At 33.3% G+C, this 21,178-nt stretch overlaps 1 protein-coding gene across 1 annotated transcript in view; it reads right to left on the bottom strand.

Moving 5' to 3' along the window:
• SPEF2 (sperm flagellar and cilia associated 2) overlaps window positions 1–21,178 on the bottom strand; it is a 50,257-nt gene that overhangs the window by 19,746 nt on the left and 9,333 nt on the right. The window contains 12 exon segments of the mRNA XM_085213965.1: window positions 725–864; window positions 1,931–2,088; window positions 3,448–3,556; window positions 5,294–5,550; window positions 6,367–6,470; window positions 7,878–7,951; window positions 9,677–9,743; window positions 9,953–10,083; window positions 10,583–10,802; window positions 14,297–14,465; window positions 15,887–16,074; window positions 16,911–17,099. Coding sequence (XP_085070091.1) covers window positions 725–864; window positions 1,931–2,088; window positions 3,448–3,556; window positions 5,294–5,550; window positions 6,367–6,470; window positions 7,878–7,951; window positions 9,677–9,743; window positions 9,953–10,083; window positions 10,583–10,802; window positions 14,297–14,465; window positions 15,887–16,074; window positions 16,911–17,099 — 1,806 coding nt within the window.

Raw genomic sequence — 21,178 nt, 5'->3', positions numbered from 1 at the left:
TCCAGACAGGTGCCCGGAACTGGAGCATTAACTCTTTAACTCCCAGTGCCACATGATGGTATCACGTGGAATATTGATAACCAAAAATCATAAAACCACTAAATAATCACATAAAAACACTATACTATGGAGACTATGAAGTAAATTGATTCCAAAAAAAGAAAAAAGACAATCATGGGAAAAAACCCTGTTGAGATTTACTGAATACAAAGATGTACATATAAACTTATCTTGGGAATCCCATACATTTCATTTTACTAGAGATAAAAAGATGTCCTGCAGAGTGTTAGAGGAAAGTATCCTAGGAGAAATATCAGTGCACGCTCTTGCCATTCTTGCATTCTTTCTCCAGGACCAGTGCCCAGCCACTGCCAAAGACAAGAATCTGAGTAGATGAGTCATGATATGACTCCAACAAGCTTGTGCTTGTATTTCTTATATTAAAAAGTATTTTTATTTTGGCCTTCGTGCGCTGTTCTTCAACATCACTGTGAAGAATTTAGCAAAAGGCAATGATCAAAATTTTCAAGTTTCTTCCTTATATATTTTGGTAGTAAAAAGTATTTTTATTTCTAGGTACTTATTACACAGCACTAGCGCAATTTTCACTGAAAAATATTTAAGAAAATAATGTGCTGAGAAAAAAAAAGTTTAGGTAGAATATGCACAAAACATAAAGGTAAATATATACTTTGATATCAAAGACTTTTAATTCTGAAGATACCTTGGGAAGTGGCTCATCTACATAAATCCATTCAGCTGTTCCTGGCTTAATCAGTGATGGTGTCACAGAAATAGGAGAAAGCAGATCTTGAGGTTTAACTGGCAAAGCCTTTTCTTCTGGTGATTTTTCTTGTACAGACCCTTGTGTATAAACGTACAATTAGTACCTCCATAAGTATTTTAAGTATTAGTAAACAGAAATAGATATTTATGCTAATCTGATAAATTCAGACAACATAGCAGATTCAGAATCTCATTATTTGTGTATTTGTCTTTAGAACATATGCTGATCAAATATGCGATGCCATAGTTTTTAGAAATCTGTTTCCAGTTAGATTTTATTTTGCAGGATTGCTACTTTTCCAAAACCATCTCTGTGAGAGAAAAGGTAAGATAGTGTTTTAGTATGATTATGCAAAGCATTCTTTACCAGGTAAAGCAAAGTCATTGGTATTGATACAATTCTGAGATTCATTAAAACTATCATGATTCCAAGGACTCTGCTTAACTAATGAACAGTTATAAGCATGGTTTCCATGTGAGACTTGAGAAATAATAATATGGTGAAGGCCACATCAAGTTTTTCTTCTAATAATTTCTGAAGTTATTAAAAATCTAATCCTGGTTAACTTGATGCAACCTTTTCTTTGGAATTCCTCTTTTTCCCTTCTTATTAAGCATATGTGCATACGTTAATTGCATGGATTAAGAAGAAACATGCAATAAGATGCACCAAAAAAATGCAAATATGGTGCACTGAGTTATCCATGTTTTTACATTTCTGATAAATGAGTATATGTTTATAATGGCAAATTATCCTTCCTACTTTGTCATTGTGCTATCCCACACAGTGTAGATGCTAGCTGTAATATTTAAATCTGGAAGAAATGACTGAATTTAGTAATTCTTTAGTGAATTTAAATATATCCAACTGACAGTTTATTTTAAATATTTTGAAATCTTTTCTCAAATTATCTTTGTAGCTATGTGAAATTGGTCCATATCCTGTGAAAATGTAAAAAAATATGACAGAAAATTTCAAAATTGCAGTGCAGTTATCAATAACTCATAAATCCCTGAAGTCTTGTAGGTGTGGTGAAAATGGCTAGTTTTTCCACACAGTTTTATATTTTAATGATTAGTATTATCCATCAAAAGCAAAGTCTTTTCTTAATGAACTGTAAAAAGTAGGAAGGGGAAAACTTACTTTTATTCCGCTTTTTGTCAATTTCTTCAATCAGAATTTCCTTTACAGTTTTGCATACAATACTTTCTTCTGTCTCTGCATTGACCTTCATTAGAGTGTTTTGATGGTCTGAAAACCAGTTCTCTAATTTTGGCCATGTGTGTAGGAAGCCTGAAATTCTGCAAAAGTTATACTGATATTGATATTGATATTGACCTCTAAAATAGAAATACTGAAATAACTACAGGAAAATACTTTCCCTAAAACAATAAACAAAGGAAAGACCACAATATCTAACCCAATACTAAAGCAAATCCAGGCAGTACTTTTGAAGATATTCAAATTTCCAACCATATAAACCCTCTCAGTAAGAAAATAGCTCTTACTCTTTCTTATCACAAGTTAAGCGTATGTTTTCTTGCATCACGGCTAAAATAATAATAACCAATAATATAATAGTCTAAACTAGTTAATATTATCAAATATTTAAAAGCAACTGTGTGCTCATGTGGCCAAGGAGGCCGATGGCATCCTAGCTTGTATTGGAAATGGTATGGTAAGCAGGACCAGTTAAGTAATCCTGCCCCTGTACTTGGCAGTGGTATGGCCTCACCTCAAGTACTGTATTCAGTTTTGGGTACCTCAGTACAAAAAGGACATTGAGGTGCTGGAGCAGGCCCAAAGAAGGGCTATAAGGCTTGTGAAGAGCTTCGAGAATATGGCCTATGAGGAGAGACTGAAGGAACTGGGGCTATTTAGCCTGGAGAAAAAGAGGCTGAGGGGAGACCTTATTGCTCTCTTCCAATATCTGAAAGGTATTACAGAGAGAGCAGGGTTGCAGTCTTGTCACTGATAACAGGTGACAGGAGAAGGGGAAACAGCCTCAAGTTGCTTGGGAGGTTTAGGTTGGATATCAGGAAAACCTCTTTACAGAAAGGGTTGTTAAGCACTGGAATAGGCTTCCCAGGGTGGTGGCTGCATCACCATCCCTGGATGTGTTTAAAAACCATTTGGATGTGGTGCTCAGGGACATGATTTAGTGGAAGGTTGTTAGTTAGGGTAGTATGGTTAGGTTGTGGTTGTACTCAATGATCTTTAAGGTATTTCTAACCTGAATGATTTTATGATTCTATAACTTAAAAGCTAAAGTTGCTGCTTTTAATTTTCCTCTACATACAAAATCTAAATAATAGTATATAATTTTTTTTTAAATCTAATGATAGAATGAAATACAGAAAAGCACAAGAGGTTCTCTGAAGTACATATATACACATACATATTTTATTTTTTTCAATTCATACCTGGAAAATAAAATTTCCTTGAAAAAATACCTTGGAAAAGCAAAACATAAGAATTCCTAACTTCTAGCATTATTTACATAAAATCTAAGCACCTCTTAGATTCCAGTCAGAGAAATTCTTAAGTAAAATCTTAACATAAGGCACTCATAGTGCAAATACAGATCACATATGAGCTTCAGATTAATTACATGCCTAATCATGTGGCTGAAGTAACTTTACTGTACTTAATAAACATACCTATGCAGCACCTGGTCCCTTGCTAAGTCAGTCATCTCTTCTATGATTTCAACATCTGAATTTTGACTGTTGTCCTCCTGTTCAATTTGAGAGGGCTTTGATTTATCTGCTGTGGAAAACAGCATAAGTGAGCATATGTTGAAAAGGTAGCTACTGGACCTAAATAAGATAACTACTTTAAAAGAAAGCTTCTAGATTTCCTTGATGCTACATTTCTTCCCTTAAAAATTTAAAAGCTTCCTCAAAGAAAGGAAAGGACAGAAATAAATCAGAGAAATACTAAATAGAGCTGGGTAAGAATATGGAGACTTATTTTTGAATGCAAAGTCAATTATAACAATACATTTCCCAATTGATACTTCGCAGTCATAGAAAGTTGTAGTTGTAGAGATATGATGGGTGGACAATTTCAGGCATATATATTCTTACAGTTTGAAGGTGTTTCTGTTTTTTTTTTTCCAGTCTAACTTGAATCTTCCTTTTAGTAACTACTTCTTTCCAAAAGAGCAATGGATAGATATACCACTGTATCTGAAGAAAAAGTATCCTCTATCTCAGAGACTCCTCAAGATTAAAAAAAAAACAACTTTAATTTATTAGAAAGAAACTAATCTTTATAGATTTCTGACGTGGTTTTTTTGTTTGTTTCTATGACTATGACCACAAGACATTTTAAGAAACAATATCTTTTTTGGATTCCTGAGACTATATCATGTACTATCATATCTTCAAAGTGTTTTGGCACAAAATGTCTTAAAATTAACATGAATATAAGTGCAATACATATATCTTGATGATATAGTTGGCAAAAACCTCTCACAATTTGCAACATTCTCATTTCTGCCAACACATAAAAGCTAAACAATGTTCAGCTCAAGCCATGTGCTATGTAAGTGCTGCAGTGAAAACAATGAAGAGTAACCTCCTTATAATCTAGACAATATGGGAAATATTTGTGAAAAGAACTTGTATTTTGCCAAGATGAGTGAGAGCAATGAAAAATAAGAAGTCTGGAAATAAAACAGCTTTCAAAAAGCCTTTGTTGTTTTTGCCATTTTTGTCTAAATCAACTATTTTTGGTTGTTCATTGACTAAGACAAGATAAAGGCAGTAATCAATGGGGAATGAATGTTGGCGTATCTGAGCAAATTAAAAGTTAGCACATCCCTTTATTTACTATTCCTTATGCCTCTTTCCAAATGTATCCACTGGAGAAAAACACTAATTAGAAATGGTCATTTGGAATGAATAATATTTCTGCAGCTGGTGTAAGTTACATTTTTCCCAACTGTTGCTTCATATGATAGTTAACAGTAGCCTCTGTGCTACCTCAGCTTCAGTGAAATTTCAGGACAAAAAAACCCACAAATATACATGAATTTGCACACTTATAATCTGCCTTTGACTGAAACAAACATAAGTATTCAGGATAACTTGGAAGCACTCAAGATGATATTTCAAAATGAATGGATGAGATAACATGAGATAAAAAGAAATGGCAAAATAATGCTATTTTGTTTGAATTAGCATAATGTAAAGTTAAAATTGTTAAGTACAAGTAAAACCTGAAATAATGCTTGTGATTAATGTGTTACTTATATTCAGTCCTACATCTTTAGACAAGTGAACAAAGTTAAAAGAGTTCTTGCAAATAAGAGCAAAAAAAGAAATCTAACTTCATAATTATAAAAAATACAAATATTAGTATTTTAAATTAAAATACACAAATTGCTACCATATTGCAAAGTACTCACAATTCAGAAGTTTCCATATTTATACAATCTTCATATTCCCCTTACATAAAAATGTGCTTGTAATTTGACTTTGTTTAAATGTAGAAACTTACACTTCAAGCTAGCCACACGTTTCAATACTGTGGTGTCTGAAATATCCAATAATATAGAAACATCAAATGCAGGTAAGGCAACAGGAGGCTTGTTAGGAGTTCTAGGATCTGTAACAAGTGAGAGCTTTCCACAGTTCACATATTTTGCTTCCGTTTCATCTGTATCAATCCCTGTACAGGCTTTTTCAAATAGCCTTGCCTGGTTAATTGTCATTGGAAATCCATCCAAAATCCATCCCTTCTCTGGTGGTGTGCGGCTAAAAGTAAATGAAAAATGACATTTCCATAGAAAAATTGATAGCATAAAATTAACACCTAAGGAAGAGCTTGTCCTAGTAGTCTTTTATTCTGAATTCAGTATATAAGATATGCTGATGAATGAACACCATCGTGATCAAAATAGCGAAACAATGGACTTTATATCAGAAAATTGCATGAAAATGAGTTAAAAATGATAAACAGAACAATATTTGCTTCTTGATAGTTTTCAAAAACAATCTTTATAGAGCTGTACTGTGAGCAGAGATGTAATTTCATTGCTTTCAAAAAGTGCCAACTTCTGCACTGAAAAAACAAGTAGTAAAAACTGTTTTATAACATTAAAGTACAAATGGGAGTAAATATAACTAAATGACATTCATGTCAGAACTTAAGAGCTAATTGCATATGAGCATATTTGAGATAATTTTCTGTAATGCAAGAAGAGAAAAAAACAAGTAATTGTTGAAATATGAATGTTTAGATAATGTATCTCACATAAATCTAGAGGAAAAATGCTAGCATATTTTGAATAGTTGAAAACTGATAAACAAAATATAGACATTACTTACATCTAATGACTATGTGATAGTTGTTTATTTTTTCACTTACTGCCAACGGTGTACAGTAATGCCTTTAAAATTTAGGGCTGGATTCTACTTCTTTCAAATGGGCATTAAATAACTGATCAGTCCCACTTTCCCATAGCACATTCCAATTTTCCAATAATGCACTGACTAAAGAGAAATGGCTGAATCTGGCCCTAAAAAATGGATAATTCTAAGTAAAGTAAGGCAAGCTACATAATTTCATACTTAATGGCTTCCAATAGGATGTCAACTAGTAATTCATCAGGAATACTTTTTCCTTTCTTCAGCAATTTTTGTGATGCAGCGCCAAGCTGGGCACGTACAGATAGCTGTGGAGGAGTGCAAAGGAGTTAAAAGAACATGTAAGAACAAAAAGCTCAGAATGTTGACAACACTCACAGTTAAAATGAACATGATTATATGATGGCTGCTCTGAAAGTAACGCTTCCTATTTTGTTGTGTTGGTCCATGACATCAGAGGCAGATAGTGGTGGTATGGCAATAGACCTTCTCATCAGCATTCCAATTACATTTTGTTTCCATGTGACAGATAGTACCAGAGGGGCACACTGACAAAATGGTCCCTTGACATGGGAGGAAAGGCATGTGAAGCAGAGGTATGAAATTGAACTCCTTCACATAGAAAAAATTGGCACCCATTGACATTCACTGATGCTTGCTGAACATTTATGGAGACCAAACACTGTACACGAGCACAGCAAGGTAATGGGTGTGTGTTTCAGCAGTGGCAACAGTGACAGTGCGTCACCTTAACTGGTGCAGACTTTCCTGAGCATGGCGTGCAGGCTCTTGTTCACTGCTGATGAAAATGTAAACCTGGTGGTGGCTATTCATAAAAACAGTGTTCTGTAGCTCAGAATTTGCTCTATCAATTAATGTTATCTATTATAGTTTCTACAGAAATAAATAGGAAACATTACTTTTGGAGCGACCTGTATATTTTACTTCTGCGTTCCTTGATTATATTTAGTTTTGATTGTGTTCTTTATTCATTTTTAATGTTTACTGTATGATCTAACTACCAGAAATAGTTTTAACTGATGCTAAAGAGGCCTCATTCAACTGAAAAGTTGAGCTGAATGTCATCACACACAAGAAAATGACAGACAGAAATAAGATTGAAAAGCAAAAGATATTGGAAAAAAAAATAAAAAAAAAAATTAAGTGCCCTTGTCCTAATGTTCTGATTTTCACTACTCTAAACTCAGTGATGGTTTGATTTCTGACGGCTTAAGAAAATGCTAAAAGTTAAGTTTTCTGTAGCAACATTTAACATCAGTGTTTATATAGGTATCTTACTTGCTTTTTAAGTACATTTCAGTAAGAAAAATAAAGTCAGAGAAAACTGCAGAATTAATTATTTTTGAATGTAAAGAAAAGAAACCTTGCGATGGATTGAATTATTTGCATGGCACCAGCAACATTCAGATCACATTTCTGCTAAGTCAGAAATTATATAGAAAGAACCTTATCTTACATAAATGTGCGATCAAACAGGATGACACTTACATAGAATTCTAGCTGTACGTATAACTCTAACCAATATACACAGCAGTAGATTTTTACAAAATCTCTTTTGATATTTCTCACAGAAAATGCTTGCAATCAGGTCAATAAATAAAGGCAAAACAGTGACAGAGTATCATCACTTTGTTGTTTAATGATATGATTGCAAATGTATCTTTATATTGTAGTAGTTAAAATGGACTACAAACCTTGGATATGTCATTCTCTTTGTGGTCTGATATAATTTCCTGATCAGATGGATGCTTTTTGACTGGACAATTACCTAAAATAGGTACATTTTAAAGTTTAACAATTCTACATCTGTAATATTTCTTACTATCGCTAAATAATAAAAATACATGTCTTATTATTGTTCTCTGACCCAATTAAAACAGAAGGTATTTGCAATTATTAGTATCACTGAAAAATTTATGTTGCAAGCAACCTCTAGAGATCAGTTCAACTTTACGGTAAAAGCAGCTGCAATGTCAGATCACATTACTCAAGTCTTTACCAGTCTCAAAAACCTCCAGTGACAGAAACTACCACTGAAGACAATCAGTTTCAATGCTGGGAAAAAGACGTTTTCTTGCATATGGTCAATACCAGAACCTTTATAGGTATCTCCACAGCAAAATGAAGACTAGTGGAAACACAAGCTTGCTGCTGACTGGAGCACAGGACAGAGATACTCAATGTCTTCTCTCTCTTGGTCTCTACAAGTGCAACCTGCCTTCAAGAATCTCAAGCTCCTAAGACTAGCAGGGAAGTTTGGAGGCCAACTGCTTTGCAAGCAACTTTTCAGAGAAGGGCTTTGAGGACAAGATCATTTTGAGCCAGAGACACATCTTTGCATTAAAGAAGGCCAAAAGCATCCTGGACTACATTAAACACAGCATCATCACCAGGAGATCATACTTTCCCTATACTCAGCCCCATTGAAACCATATCTAGAATGCTGCATCCAGTTCTGGGCTCCCCAGAGGCAAGAAAGACCTGGATACATTGCAGCAAAACCAGAAAAGGACCATAACAACTATTAAGATGTTAGAATATCTGATACCCAGGGAGAGGCTGAGAGCTGGAATTATTCAGCCTGGGAAAAGAAGTCCTGAGTGGAAACTTGTAAAGAGGAGTAAAGATGGCGTCAATGATGCCAAGTGAAAAAGGGACAAGAGGCAATGGAAACAAACTGAAGCACACTGAATTCTATTTAAATGATAAAATATGAACTGTATGGGTTATAGAAAATTGGAACAAGTCACCACCCAGTGAGATTGTGGAGTTTCCATCTTTGGTGAAGTTTAAATCCCAAGTGAACGCAGTGCTGAGCAATAAATAATACTGAACCTTCCTTGAAAAGTGTTGGACTAGGTGACCTTCAGAGATTCCTTCCACCCTCAACCATTCTGTGATTCTGAGTTTAGTAGCTGCGCCTAATATCAGTTCCTTTGTTGTTAAGAGCTATTGTAAAGAAAGGGAAAGTGAGGGAAACAGAGGGCTTGCCTCACCTTCCTTTGGAAGGTGCTTTCAAAATGAAGATTTCAACCTAGACCCTGTCTGTGGTGCATTATAGCTGTGTAGCAACCATGTTAGCACTTCTGATTCTGATCCACATCTGCTGACTTGACTTTCTCCCTCAACCTCACATTTACTGCATTGGTACATTTATCATCAGACTGAGGCTTATGCTGGTCACTGTCTCTGGATCTCACTCTTTAGTCAATATGTTCACGTTTTACTGGTGAAGTGTTGGGCCTGTAAGACTTATTATTGGCATCCCCTCCTGGCTGACCTTCCTGTGTGGAGCAGTCTGCACTTGCTTCTCCCAAACACTAGTAATGCGCAGAAACACAAAATTCATAATGGAAACTATTCTGAAAACTCAGATGTCATGGATTCTACTTCAAGGGGACAGGAGAAAGTGGAATTGTAATTTAAATTTAATAAGAATTAAATTGTATGAAATTTAATTTAATTTTGTATATGCACAGACACACACAAATACCTTCAGTTCCATTAGTAAATGTTCCTGTTAGAAATTTCACTGATGATGCTGAGAAGTTCCTCTGAACCTTTTATCAGTTAAGAAAATAAATAGATTAGAAAAAAAAAAATACACAATACAGGAAAACAAAAGTTGAAGATGAACCTTGAAGTCTGTTAAGAAAAAACTTCTAAGTCTGAAATTGAGTAAGAAATTGAAACAATATACTTTTTTCCTTATACACACAACTCTCTTTTCCCTGTGAGAGCCAAAGCCTAAATTAACAAGAATGCTTACCTTGTTTTGTTTTGCAGAGCTCTCTGCTTCCTGTGAAATCAAGTTGTGTTCAGTTTTCGTTTCATTATTAAGAAAAGCTTGGATGGCCTCCTGAACCAGAGTATCAACAGACAGTACCTGAATATTGCAAACTAATACACACAAAAATTAGATAGCTTTATAGTTCGAGCTGAGCATACATAAAGAGAGACTACTAATGAAAATAAATCAGTAATTGGAGGGCAACATTATTATATGTGAAGGAACGCACAATTCCTTTTGTTTGGACTTTTCATGTAAGTTGTTTCCACTGTCTCTTCTCTGTAACTACTGCATTCACCGTGTCATATGTATCTGCTAGTCTCTTCAATAACAAAACATCTTCAGAGAAATCAAAAGCATTTTTAAATTCTCAAGAAATGCAGAAAAATATTATAACAACATTATATGAGAAGTCAGCTGTTTTTAATGTTCTTCTGGAAGATAATGAATGAATGGCTAGAAAGGAACCTCAGTAAAATACAGTTGCATGTGAGGTTCAAGGATTAGTAATGAAAGGATTTGCCCAAACAAACTTTATTGTAAAAGTGAACTTTAAGAGCAATTAAATATTTTAAAAACTTTTAGGTGTAAAGCTAAACAAAACTCTACCTTTTTCAAGAAACTTTACACAGGTAGTTTTTCCACTAAAAAGTTTTCCTAGAATACATCCCTTGATGGGAAATGGAGGAATTACAGGTAGTGAAGATCTGGGTTTTGAAGGATAGAAAATCTCCATCAGTCTATGAAGCACATGACCCAATATGTTATTATTAAGAGGAGATATGTTTTCTCTGTTCTCTTCAGTTGGGCACCATTGCCCTGTCATATTCTGTATAAATAAATTATCAAACAGTTAGGCAATAAATATTGTATTTCAACTTACTATATATATGTAATTATATAAACAATCATATAATAACCAAATATGAACAGTACTAATATTAAAATATTTTTACATTAGAGCCTCGTTAAAAGATGTAATTGTCGTAATCATTAAGTTTTTACTGCTATTCACTAAGACCTAGGTGAGAGACAAGTACTCCTACAATCATTTTTACAGATGTCTAGAATAATTTTTTAAAATCCCATAAAGACAAAAAGTCCTCTCACTAATACTACAGAATAAATGAGCTATACCTTTTTGGAATATAAACCAATTATCCAAGCATTCAGCACTCCAATGAGGGGCAGTAAAACACGCATATCTTTGAAAATTTATACAAAGATTTAAAATACATTCATCTCCCTAATACACATTCAATGGTGATACATTCAATAGTGACAACAAGAGAGAATCTTAAAAACCTTAAAAGAAACACTAGAAGCTTCTAGTTGAGTTAAAATATAAAAATATACATAATATAGCTTTTACTGACAATTGCAGCTGGAGAAAGATGATAATAAAAGTTTGTAATCAGAAAAATTTAACACATCTTCTGCCACTGTATTACTGCACCCTATAACACTAGGAAAGTAGTATGACGGACATGTGCTATTTATGCTATGATAAGAACCTTTTAGTATGCAGGAAAATACTAGATCTGTTTCAGTTATTAAATGGCACAACTGTAGACAGCTGTTTGCTAGATACGTGGGTTATTATTACTCCCAGTTAGATTCTGGCTTGTTGTCCATTTAGGATTCATTTAGGGTTCATTTAGGATGCACGTCATTGTACAATAAAGTACACCCTAAATGTAGTAGTAAATGGAGTCAATGTTGTAGTAAAGGAAAGTAGTAGTAAAGGAATTTCAAGTTTAAAAAAAAAAGAAGAGGAAAAAAATTCACTATGAGGATAGATAAGAACAGGCAAAGGTTTCACAGAGAGCCCTATCCTTGGAAATATTTGATAGCTGACCAGAAAATACAAGGAGCAATCTATTCAGAAGTGAGATCCACTTGAGCAAAGAAGTTGAACTACATGACCACAAAATCCCTTTCAATCTAAACTATTCTATCATTCTACAAATTAAATATTTAATTACCATGAACAGCAACATGTAGTTTCATTCAAAGTTCTACAGAAATATATTATACACATTCATGTTTCAGGTAGAATATGTATTTTTCAGACCTTGTAATCATAAGTTATATATTTTTATAGCATATATTCTAATAAGAGTTTACTTTGAACATATATGCATTAGGTAAACTAATTTCATGTATCTTACTATTACTCTAAATGAAAATACAACCTATGTTTAATCAGCTAAAAGCAGAAAAAAATATTTCTGAGTTGTAAAATATCTCCTCCTTAAAATATCTCAGAGGGTGTACTTCTTAATAAGTTGTGGAAAAGATTAGTTTAAAAAAGTTAAAATCCTTGATCTATCTGAACTATTTTCCTTAAAAAAAGGAGAGATCAATTTTTAAAAATTCTATCCAACTTTGGTACAAATTAATTCTAAATGGAGTGGGTTTCTTATTTGAAGTATTCACCTCTCAAATTTCTTGTCTTTTTAATCAGAAGATTGCTGGACCATACTCGTCCTTAGTTAAAGTAGGTTATCTGTCAGAAACAAGTTTTCAGGTATCCAGGACAGAGTTACCTAATTCCTGGTTAACGCTCTCAAAAAAAACCTGTAAATTATTTGATATTTTGGGTGCTGCCTACTCTTATGTTTAGTGTGGGTTTTTTTGTTTGGTTTTTTTTTTCATGAATTGTATTTATTTATGAAGTGATTAGGCATAATTGATGTTGTGGTAGTTTTCAAATATATATAAATATATATAGGCTTATTCTAGTGCAGAATTACTATCAGCAACAGGCTGATAGTACATACTTTTTTTCTTTTATATTATCAAATATGCTTCTTTAACTCAGCATTCTTATTAAAAACTTATCATACTTGAGACATGCCAGGCTGCCAGTGCTGGGCTTTTTTCTTAGGTGAAGAAATCATGATAAACATTGCCAGAATGCCCGGACAATACACTTTCAAGATAGAATAGTTTGAAAATATTATCTATTCACTTAGGTTTTCAGGTGACATGAACGTGGATTGATGCCAACAATTTTACACAAGTCACAAGGTATTATTTTTGGTTAATACACATTCAGAAAAGTGTAAGATTAATAACATCTGGAAAAAAATAAGTATGTGATGTACATTTGCAATAGTCTGGTACTGAAAAAGAGGCTTTAAATGTGTCAGTAAATGTTTAACACCTTTACTGGACTTATATTGAAAGAAAACTACTAGATTCTGCAATACAAATAATAATATGACTGAAAATAAGCAATTTTCTTTTTCTCCCCATTTTTTTCCACACCCAAAGAGAGTGATTATGAAATTTATTATGTGAGTTGATATGGTATGAACGAGTAGCTTATAATTAATCAGAAAAACATATTTTAAGATTGACACCAAAGATAACTCAGCTGTCAGGCACTTACCACAGCTGCTAACAAAAACTCAGACTCACTGCAAAAAAATATACCAGTTGATTCAGGGAGTTGGTAAGAACACAAACATATTGTGATTATAATTTCCCAAAACTTCAAAAGACAGATTATTTGCAATGACTTACATGTATTAAACAGATTTTTTGAAAATACTGGTGTTCTGGTTGGTTGTTTTTTTTTTCGGTTTTTGTTGTTGTTGTTGTTGCTGTTTGTTGTTTGTTTTTTTCTAAAAAAACCATCAGTTAAATTGTAATTTGGAAAATACTGTACAATAGTTTTTAATTAAAACAGGACAATATTCACCCTTCATCTTCCACTTCTGAAATTATAAAAAGTATCATAAAGTTGAAGAAATACTTTAAGGTACTTTGTATCCTAACAGAAGGTCTGCTAAAATATTAGCCACTTAAATTAATTTTTATAAAAGCTGCTGTCTGAGAATAGATCACCCAAATCAATAATTCCCATTAAAAAACTTTTATTCAAAATTACTGGGATTAAGACTACCAGGTTTTATAACAGATACTGTATTTCTTCTCATTTGTTTTTGCTGGCTGTCTCTTCTCACATTTTCAAATGCGGTAGCATTAACCACACTTTCAAATTCCAACTGGCTAAAATTAATCACACAGTAATTTCCTTGTTTATCTTACACACTGAGTAGGTAAATACATTTAATGTTATATGTAAGCATTAATTTTTAAATGTTTTAAAATTGCAGCAACTCTCTGCTGCTACTAACATTCAGAAGAGCCATATATTTCCAGTAGAACCTCATGTAATGAAAAGAAGATGCATGTCAAATTCTGACGTCATAAACTACTGAAAGAAGAAAATGTAACACTACAACAAAATTTTTACAATTATGAACAATCAAGGTATATTATATTCCATTATGGCCTATCTGTTTCATGTACCTTGTATTCATCATAATCTTTTTCATCTAATAGATCCATTTTATTCAACTCTGTAAGTTGTTCTGGGCTTGGTTCACTTGGCAAAGGTTTAATTGAGGCTTTTTCATATATTGATTTTCCATTAAAAAATAATTCCTTCCAATCACAGATCAGTTTTAATGGAACTTTGCTGCAGTAGAAAACAAACAAAGAAACAAGCCTGAAGGCATTCCAAAACAAAAAATAAAAGCAGATAGACACCTGAGAACAGTGAACCCAAATTTATAAGAATCACAATCACGAAATATGGATATGCTCAACTAGATATGGTTTATAACGCTTTCTGTAATTGCTACAGCTTTTTAGGGGGAAAAGCATAAAAACACTTACTGTGGTAGCTTACTTGTATTACAGCAGTGTTTTTAACAGCTTTGCTGTACCTAAATTAATTGCTCCAAAATTCTATTCTCTTCTGTGGATTAAAGTCTCCCCTCACAAAAAATCTATACTTTTTTTTGTTTTCTTTCTGGAAGCTAAAATTTATTCAGCACTGTACCAACCATTAAAATCTTTCTTTTCCTTTACAAAGGAAAAATATTCATCTGAAACAAAACAAACTGCATGAAGTAAAAAGTAATTAAACAATTATTGGTATTGCTAAACGCAAACATGACACTGACATCTTCAGATGCTAAATCCTATAACTGTTTAAATTTGACAAATGCTCAAAATGTTCTATTTTGAATAGAACTAGATTTTCTTTTTTTTAGTAATTGCTGTAGATGCATATTGCAGCTTTAAATAACCTACCTGTTGTTCAAAAATAATTAAATAGTGTCTAGAGTGACTATTTCATGAAATACTTACTGACTGTAAATATAGGTAATTTCCACGAACTATAAACATATCTATTTCATATGGTTACAGTTTTATTATTCAGTACACAATTACACCAAAAGCAAGGAACTTTAGGCACACTTTTTCTTATTCTGTAGGCTTTACCCCATAGTCTAATCACTGGATATTAATGAAAGAACAAGAGCAATTGAGAACCGAAGCTTCCATCTCATGGAAGGCAGCCATGTGGAAGCTGTGCACTGCCTTTTTAGGATTTCTCAGAAAACCTGCAGCACTGGGGCATGTCAGAAGAGGGAATCACAGCTCGTAGGACTCAGAATATTTTGGACTGAGCTATTACTTTTAAGACAGTATAGGCAGACTGATGTATATTACAAAATTAATTCTGTTTATATTATATTGGGTAAACATTCAGCCAGTGGAGTACCTTAAAATGAGATGAGCACTTTCCAGTTTTTAACTTAAAAAAAAAAAAGGAATTTCTGCATGTAAATGAAAGTCAGTATCTCCACGAGTCATAAGAAATGAGGGTCCACTAGTTCAAGTTAATTGAATTTTCAAGGAATTAAGGCCTTAGCACTAGTTTGCCCAGTATCAGTGAATCCTCATTTTTTCACATTAAGAAATTCAAGCTATCATTCAAGATTTCTGGACATCCACATAAAACATTACTTGTGCTTAAACCAGCATGAATCATTAAGTCTAACAGCTACCTAACACCTGTTAGTTTTGCCTAACAGCTACTATACTCACTTGTTTGTCAGTACTCGAAATTCTGCTATTTTTGTTGACAAATCAACAATCTGGTCAATCACTTCCCAACATATGGAATAATGCTTTTTATAACGAGTCTGAGCTCTTTCAATGGCAATTTTCTCATGACGCTCTCTTTCCTTGACAATTTGTTCTTCACGATCAATTTTTTCTTGTTTTGCAAGAGCCTAGAATTTTTTTAAAGAGTACATCTGAAACTGCAAAGAAAATCAAACTGCAAAAATGCACAACTGTAGATAAAAAAATGAACTTGCTCAGTTAAGGTTAGAAATGAAAACAGATCCTCACCAGAGATGAGACAGTGAACATTAACATACAATGAAATCCAAAAACTTCTATCCATTGTGTAATTCCCAATTTTTTTGCTTTCTAACTAGGAAAATATGGTGAAATAAAGGAAGTATGTTATTTCCTCTTTCATGACATGCATTAAGAACATATTCAGTGCTTAGGAGATAGAGAAACATAAAATGATGCTGTCTACTCTTCCTAAGGAACAACAATGCAGATGCATTGGTAAAGGCTGAGTTTCACTGAAAACGATGTGGAATACTTAGAACATGTGACAAGCAGTTTAACTCAACAGATTCTGATCTGCAAATAATTTAAGATTATTGGTACCATTTGACCTTTGAGAAAGATTTTTTGCCCTGGTGGAGAATTATGAGTAATTTGTGTGATGATGTACTTCTTTTGGCCAAAACTGTACTTAAAAAAATGTAGTAATCCATACCTATAGATTCTGAAGGAATTTAAAGCTGGTAATTGTTTTTGGCAGGAGCAAAGTAGCAATTCTACACATTATAGCCTGCTGGGGGCATAGCACTGGGCAGTTTGTCACAGGATTATGAATTCTTTTATTATTATTTTTTTTAGTAATAAACTTTAAGCCCAAAGAAAAAAACTTTGTCCCTAGAAAAACTGAATTCTAACAGCTGACAAAGCAAATTCCACAGGTAGATAGTGTAATGCTCCCAGAGCAACTCAAGGAATAAATATTTACCGCCTCTCTGTCAAGAGCTTCCTGGAACTCTTTAAGTCGTCTTTCTTCATACTGCTTTTCCCTGAAAATTCTATTTTGTTTTAAGACCTCTTTCTCGTGTCGAACATGCATGAGTTGAGCAGCAATTCTCCGCTCCTGCTGAGACTGTCTCATGAGCTTGTAAATAAGTTGTTCCTCCTGGTAAATCTCCTAAATTACATATATTTTAAAAATATCATTAAGGACAGGTTACAAAGTATTTCATGGACAAGTCATCACTATCTCATAAGAAAAATGAATGAAGTAATACAACAGCATTTACTTGCTAATTTGATGCCTATATCCAGAATAACATATGCATTCACAGGTATTGTTTATGTAAAATGTACAAGAATTGTAGAACAATTAAGTGAATTTTGAATACATCTTACAGATACACCAAGCATAACTACACTTGTTCAGAATAACTCAACTGTAAAGAAATAGCAATATATTTCAAAAAATTCCTTTTGAATGGAAATATAGATCCATTCCTTGAATTATTAATTGGTCGTCATTTCACTTATCCACCCTTGCTTTCCACCTGTTCCGATTCTCACCCGTACTCTGATAGACCCTTGATAAGTCTACTCTTCTACAGGTTTGAACTTCATCCTTTTCTCTTGAGACAATTATCTCCCCCACCTCAAAGACAGGGGAATCTGGGGAAACATTTCAAACATAGGAAAATGCAAGTCTTCTGGGTAACAGTTTCAGAGTTCTCAATGGCACAGAGTATCACATACAGAATGTCTTAGTCAATGATTTAAGAAAAGCATTCTGAACCATTCCTTGAAGCATGGTCAGTGTACATCATGTACTGTGAAGATTGTGGATTATTACTTTTCAAAGTTCTTGGTAAAATATAATAGTAACTTTTCACTACTGTACTTCTTTCATGCTGTCACAGGTATCTTAATGAAAGCTTAATCTAACCTGAAGTATCTTAACGAAACCTAAAGTTTAGTTCCACTATCTTCAGTGTCCAGAACTATTTCAGAGATGTAATCAAAAGCATTAGCTTGCCTTTCAAACTCTATTGCTAAATATCACTCCTATAGCAGAATTTTAGAGAAAACTTTGGATTCTCTGGAATTCTGATTCTGATTTTGTAAAGAAAAAACTGCTATAAATTTTAATTTCAAATTTGAGGACCTAAACTGGAAACTGATTTCAAGAAATCTTTCTCAGAACAGAGAAATAGGGTAAAGCCAGTCAATAGTAGAATGAAAAATAAACCAAAAGAAAGTATTACTTCTATTTTTTTTAATGTTGTTTATTTTTCATTAGCTTTTAGTGTTTGAGAGAGGGTGGAACACACTATATAAGTGTTCAAATTCAAATGAAAATTCAAACTTTGTTGCATATTATCATATTTCATAAACAATGCAACCAAGTACTCCGTATGTCTTGTAACAAAAATCAGCAAAACTGGGTAATTTTAATTGCAATAAGAAGAACAAAAACTTTTTAATACATTTAAATCTTTAATGTTGACATCTGAGAGAAAACAATATTTTTCAAACAAAACTTTCCATATTTTTGAGTTCCTTTGTCATTGTAATTGTTATAAAAAGTATATCCCAATTAAATACTAATGACTTGAAAAGACTAACCACATATGAAAATCCCTCAGTGCTTTGACTACTTTAGACAGAATGTAAGCTTTGCATTCTTCTTCCATGTCACAGTATTTCATGACAATGCACTAGTTTTAATGGAGAAGAAATTTTCATGTGGACATCTCAGGCTTTAATCCCAGAGAGTTTCAACTGCATCAAAGACTATCCCCCTACAAAGATTATGGCAAGATGAAAGTCTAATTCATAGTGTACTATTATGTACATTATCATTTCGTATCATCACAGATGCAACCCTAAAATGGAAACCAATTTTAGATGCACTTTGCATTTTCATATTCATGCTATGTGTCATTTGATACATTTCAGGTAAGCAAATTAACCAATAGCACTGCCTACCAAATAGTTTATATCTGCCCATTTGTCTTCTATATTCATCAAATCCAGGCAATAAAAGGAGACATCATGCTGCCTCAGTTCTACCCACTGCTTCTTCTGACTCAATACTTCATTAAGATTTCAAAAAAGAAGTTGTGCAGACTTTTCTGAATTGTTTTTCTTTAGTGACAGCTGTTTATCCCTAGCCATGGATTACTACTCCCTCAAGAAGTGCTCCACTTGAGAGAGATGGATGCTTAAATTCTAATTTATAAAGGATTGAAGAAGCCATCCATCAACTCTACGGTGCAAAGTGATGGGTCCAATGAGAAATCAAAGCACCTTATCTACTAGTATATGTTCTTTATAAATGAAAAAGGAAGATTATTTGCTAACTGGAGAGTAGAGAATTTTGATATTATTCTAAATAATCAAATATTTTGACACAAGGAGTAGGCTTGGAAAGTGTCAGCAGGAAATGTTTAAGGAATAAAAAAATCTGAAAAGTGAATTAGATCAGAGTATAAATTAGAAACATGGAATCATGGAATTGTCTAAGCTGGAAAAGACTTTCAAGATCATGAAGACCAACCATTAGCCTGACCTACTAAGATCCATCACTAAACCATGTCCCTTAAAGTCACATCCACGTCTCTTAATTATCTGCAGACAGCGATACTACAATTCATAACATCAAACATAATTTCAAAACAGTTCTTATTGGATGGAGGGAATAAAGCAGTGGTACCTTACATGCAAACAGTGACAAAACTAAGGCTGAAAAGCTTCAAAACTTCTGAGTGTACTAGGAGACAAAACAAAAATGGTAGTTTCATTTTTGTATCTAATATTTTACATCTACTTCTCCATAGAGGGTTCTGATATGTCTGAAGAACTAATAAATATTGTAAATGAGATCTGTTAGAAACTATTTAAATTTTTTCTAAAAAACAATGCACTTTTTTTTAAACCTACTTGAAACAACAGTGGCATCCAGTGGTCAAACATTAATGTTGTGTTTATGTTTCATGCTCATACATGCATTACTGTGTTAAATTATCCTTTCCCAGTTTAATTTAATCACAAATGAAACTATTCTGTCTTGTTGTGTTCTCATAAGATTTATGACCATATCTTACCACTTTGCATACATAAATCTATTTGGTTGACAAGAAATAATCTAGTAAAAATTAACTTCCTCTCCCATTTCCTTCTTCTCAATATATTGCTGACAGTAATTTCCTGATAGCTTTTGAAATTCAAAGAGAAGATCTAAACAAAGCATTTAAAAATAATGAGTACTTTTAACAATAGTTAGTTGAAATGGTGCAAATTAAAGATCCAGGTAAGATGAAACTATGTTACTCTCAAACACTTCTATTTCCTGCCTGTAAAAATCTGATTGGTATCATAACATACTCCACTGAAAGGAACACCGTGTAATTTTTAAGATTCTTGCTCCCAGGCTCAGATTTCTACTGGAGTTCACAATGTACCAAGAAAATTGGAACAAGATTATTTTAGAAGAGATTTATAGGTATGGACATGAAAAACCACTGGAGCACTCTGAAGACGTAAAGTACACGTCTTAATGAATTATATCAAATACATGACTCTAGATGATCTGATGGCCTGTGTTCAATTTTTATGTGTTATAGTTGAAATTCTGACTTCAATGACCACAGTTTCAGCTTGCAAATCTTTTTTGGTTGAATATTTAAAGTATTTTTCAACTACTTTGTGTATTTTTTTTAATAATCTTTAACAAAAGAAAGAAAAAAAACAAATTACTTCACACTTCTCTAAATCAAGCTGTATGTCATTTCTGAACTTTCACAGAATTCCAACTAGTTACTTCTTCCTCTCATGAAACAAAAGTGACAATAGATTCTTTTAGCTGATCAGGCTACTGTTTTGGTCAACTGTTCACTTTCCTTCTAATTCCTGCAGTCTATGACTGTTACTGTCTCTATATCAGCAATAATTTAATTATCAGGAAGTTAGGGACAGTATCGTTACCTTTGTCCCGCTTTGGAGCCCTACTGGAGACAGTCTTGTAATAAGCAAATTGCAGCACCTCCTTCAAATCAAACTAGCAAAGTTTATACTGCAACGAGAGGTGGACTAGTTGTCTCATCAGGATAGCTCTGGCTCACTTTGCTGGTTTAAGGCTGTACTTAGCAAATGTCAGTGGTTATCAGAACCATCTCAGAACCATTAGGTTACTAGGGTTGTACTGGGGCTGTGACAGCTGATGGAAGTTTTGGCACTACAGTGATTTCAGTCAACAAG

The sequence above is a fragment of the Meleagris gallopavo genome, chromosome Z (genome assembly GCF_905368555.1).
Source record: "Meleagris gallopavo chromosome Z, MGAL_WU_HG_1.1, whole genome shotgun sequence".
Classification (NCBI taxonomy): Eukaryota; Metazoa; Chordata; class Aves; order Galliformes; family Phasianidae; genus Meleagris; species Meleagris gallopavo.
The sequence above is the reverse complement of the archived record's forward strand: the minus strand, read 5'-3'. Positions and strand labels throughout refer to the sequence as shown.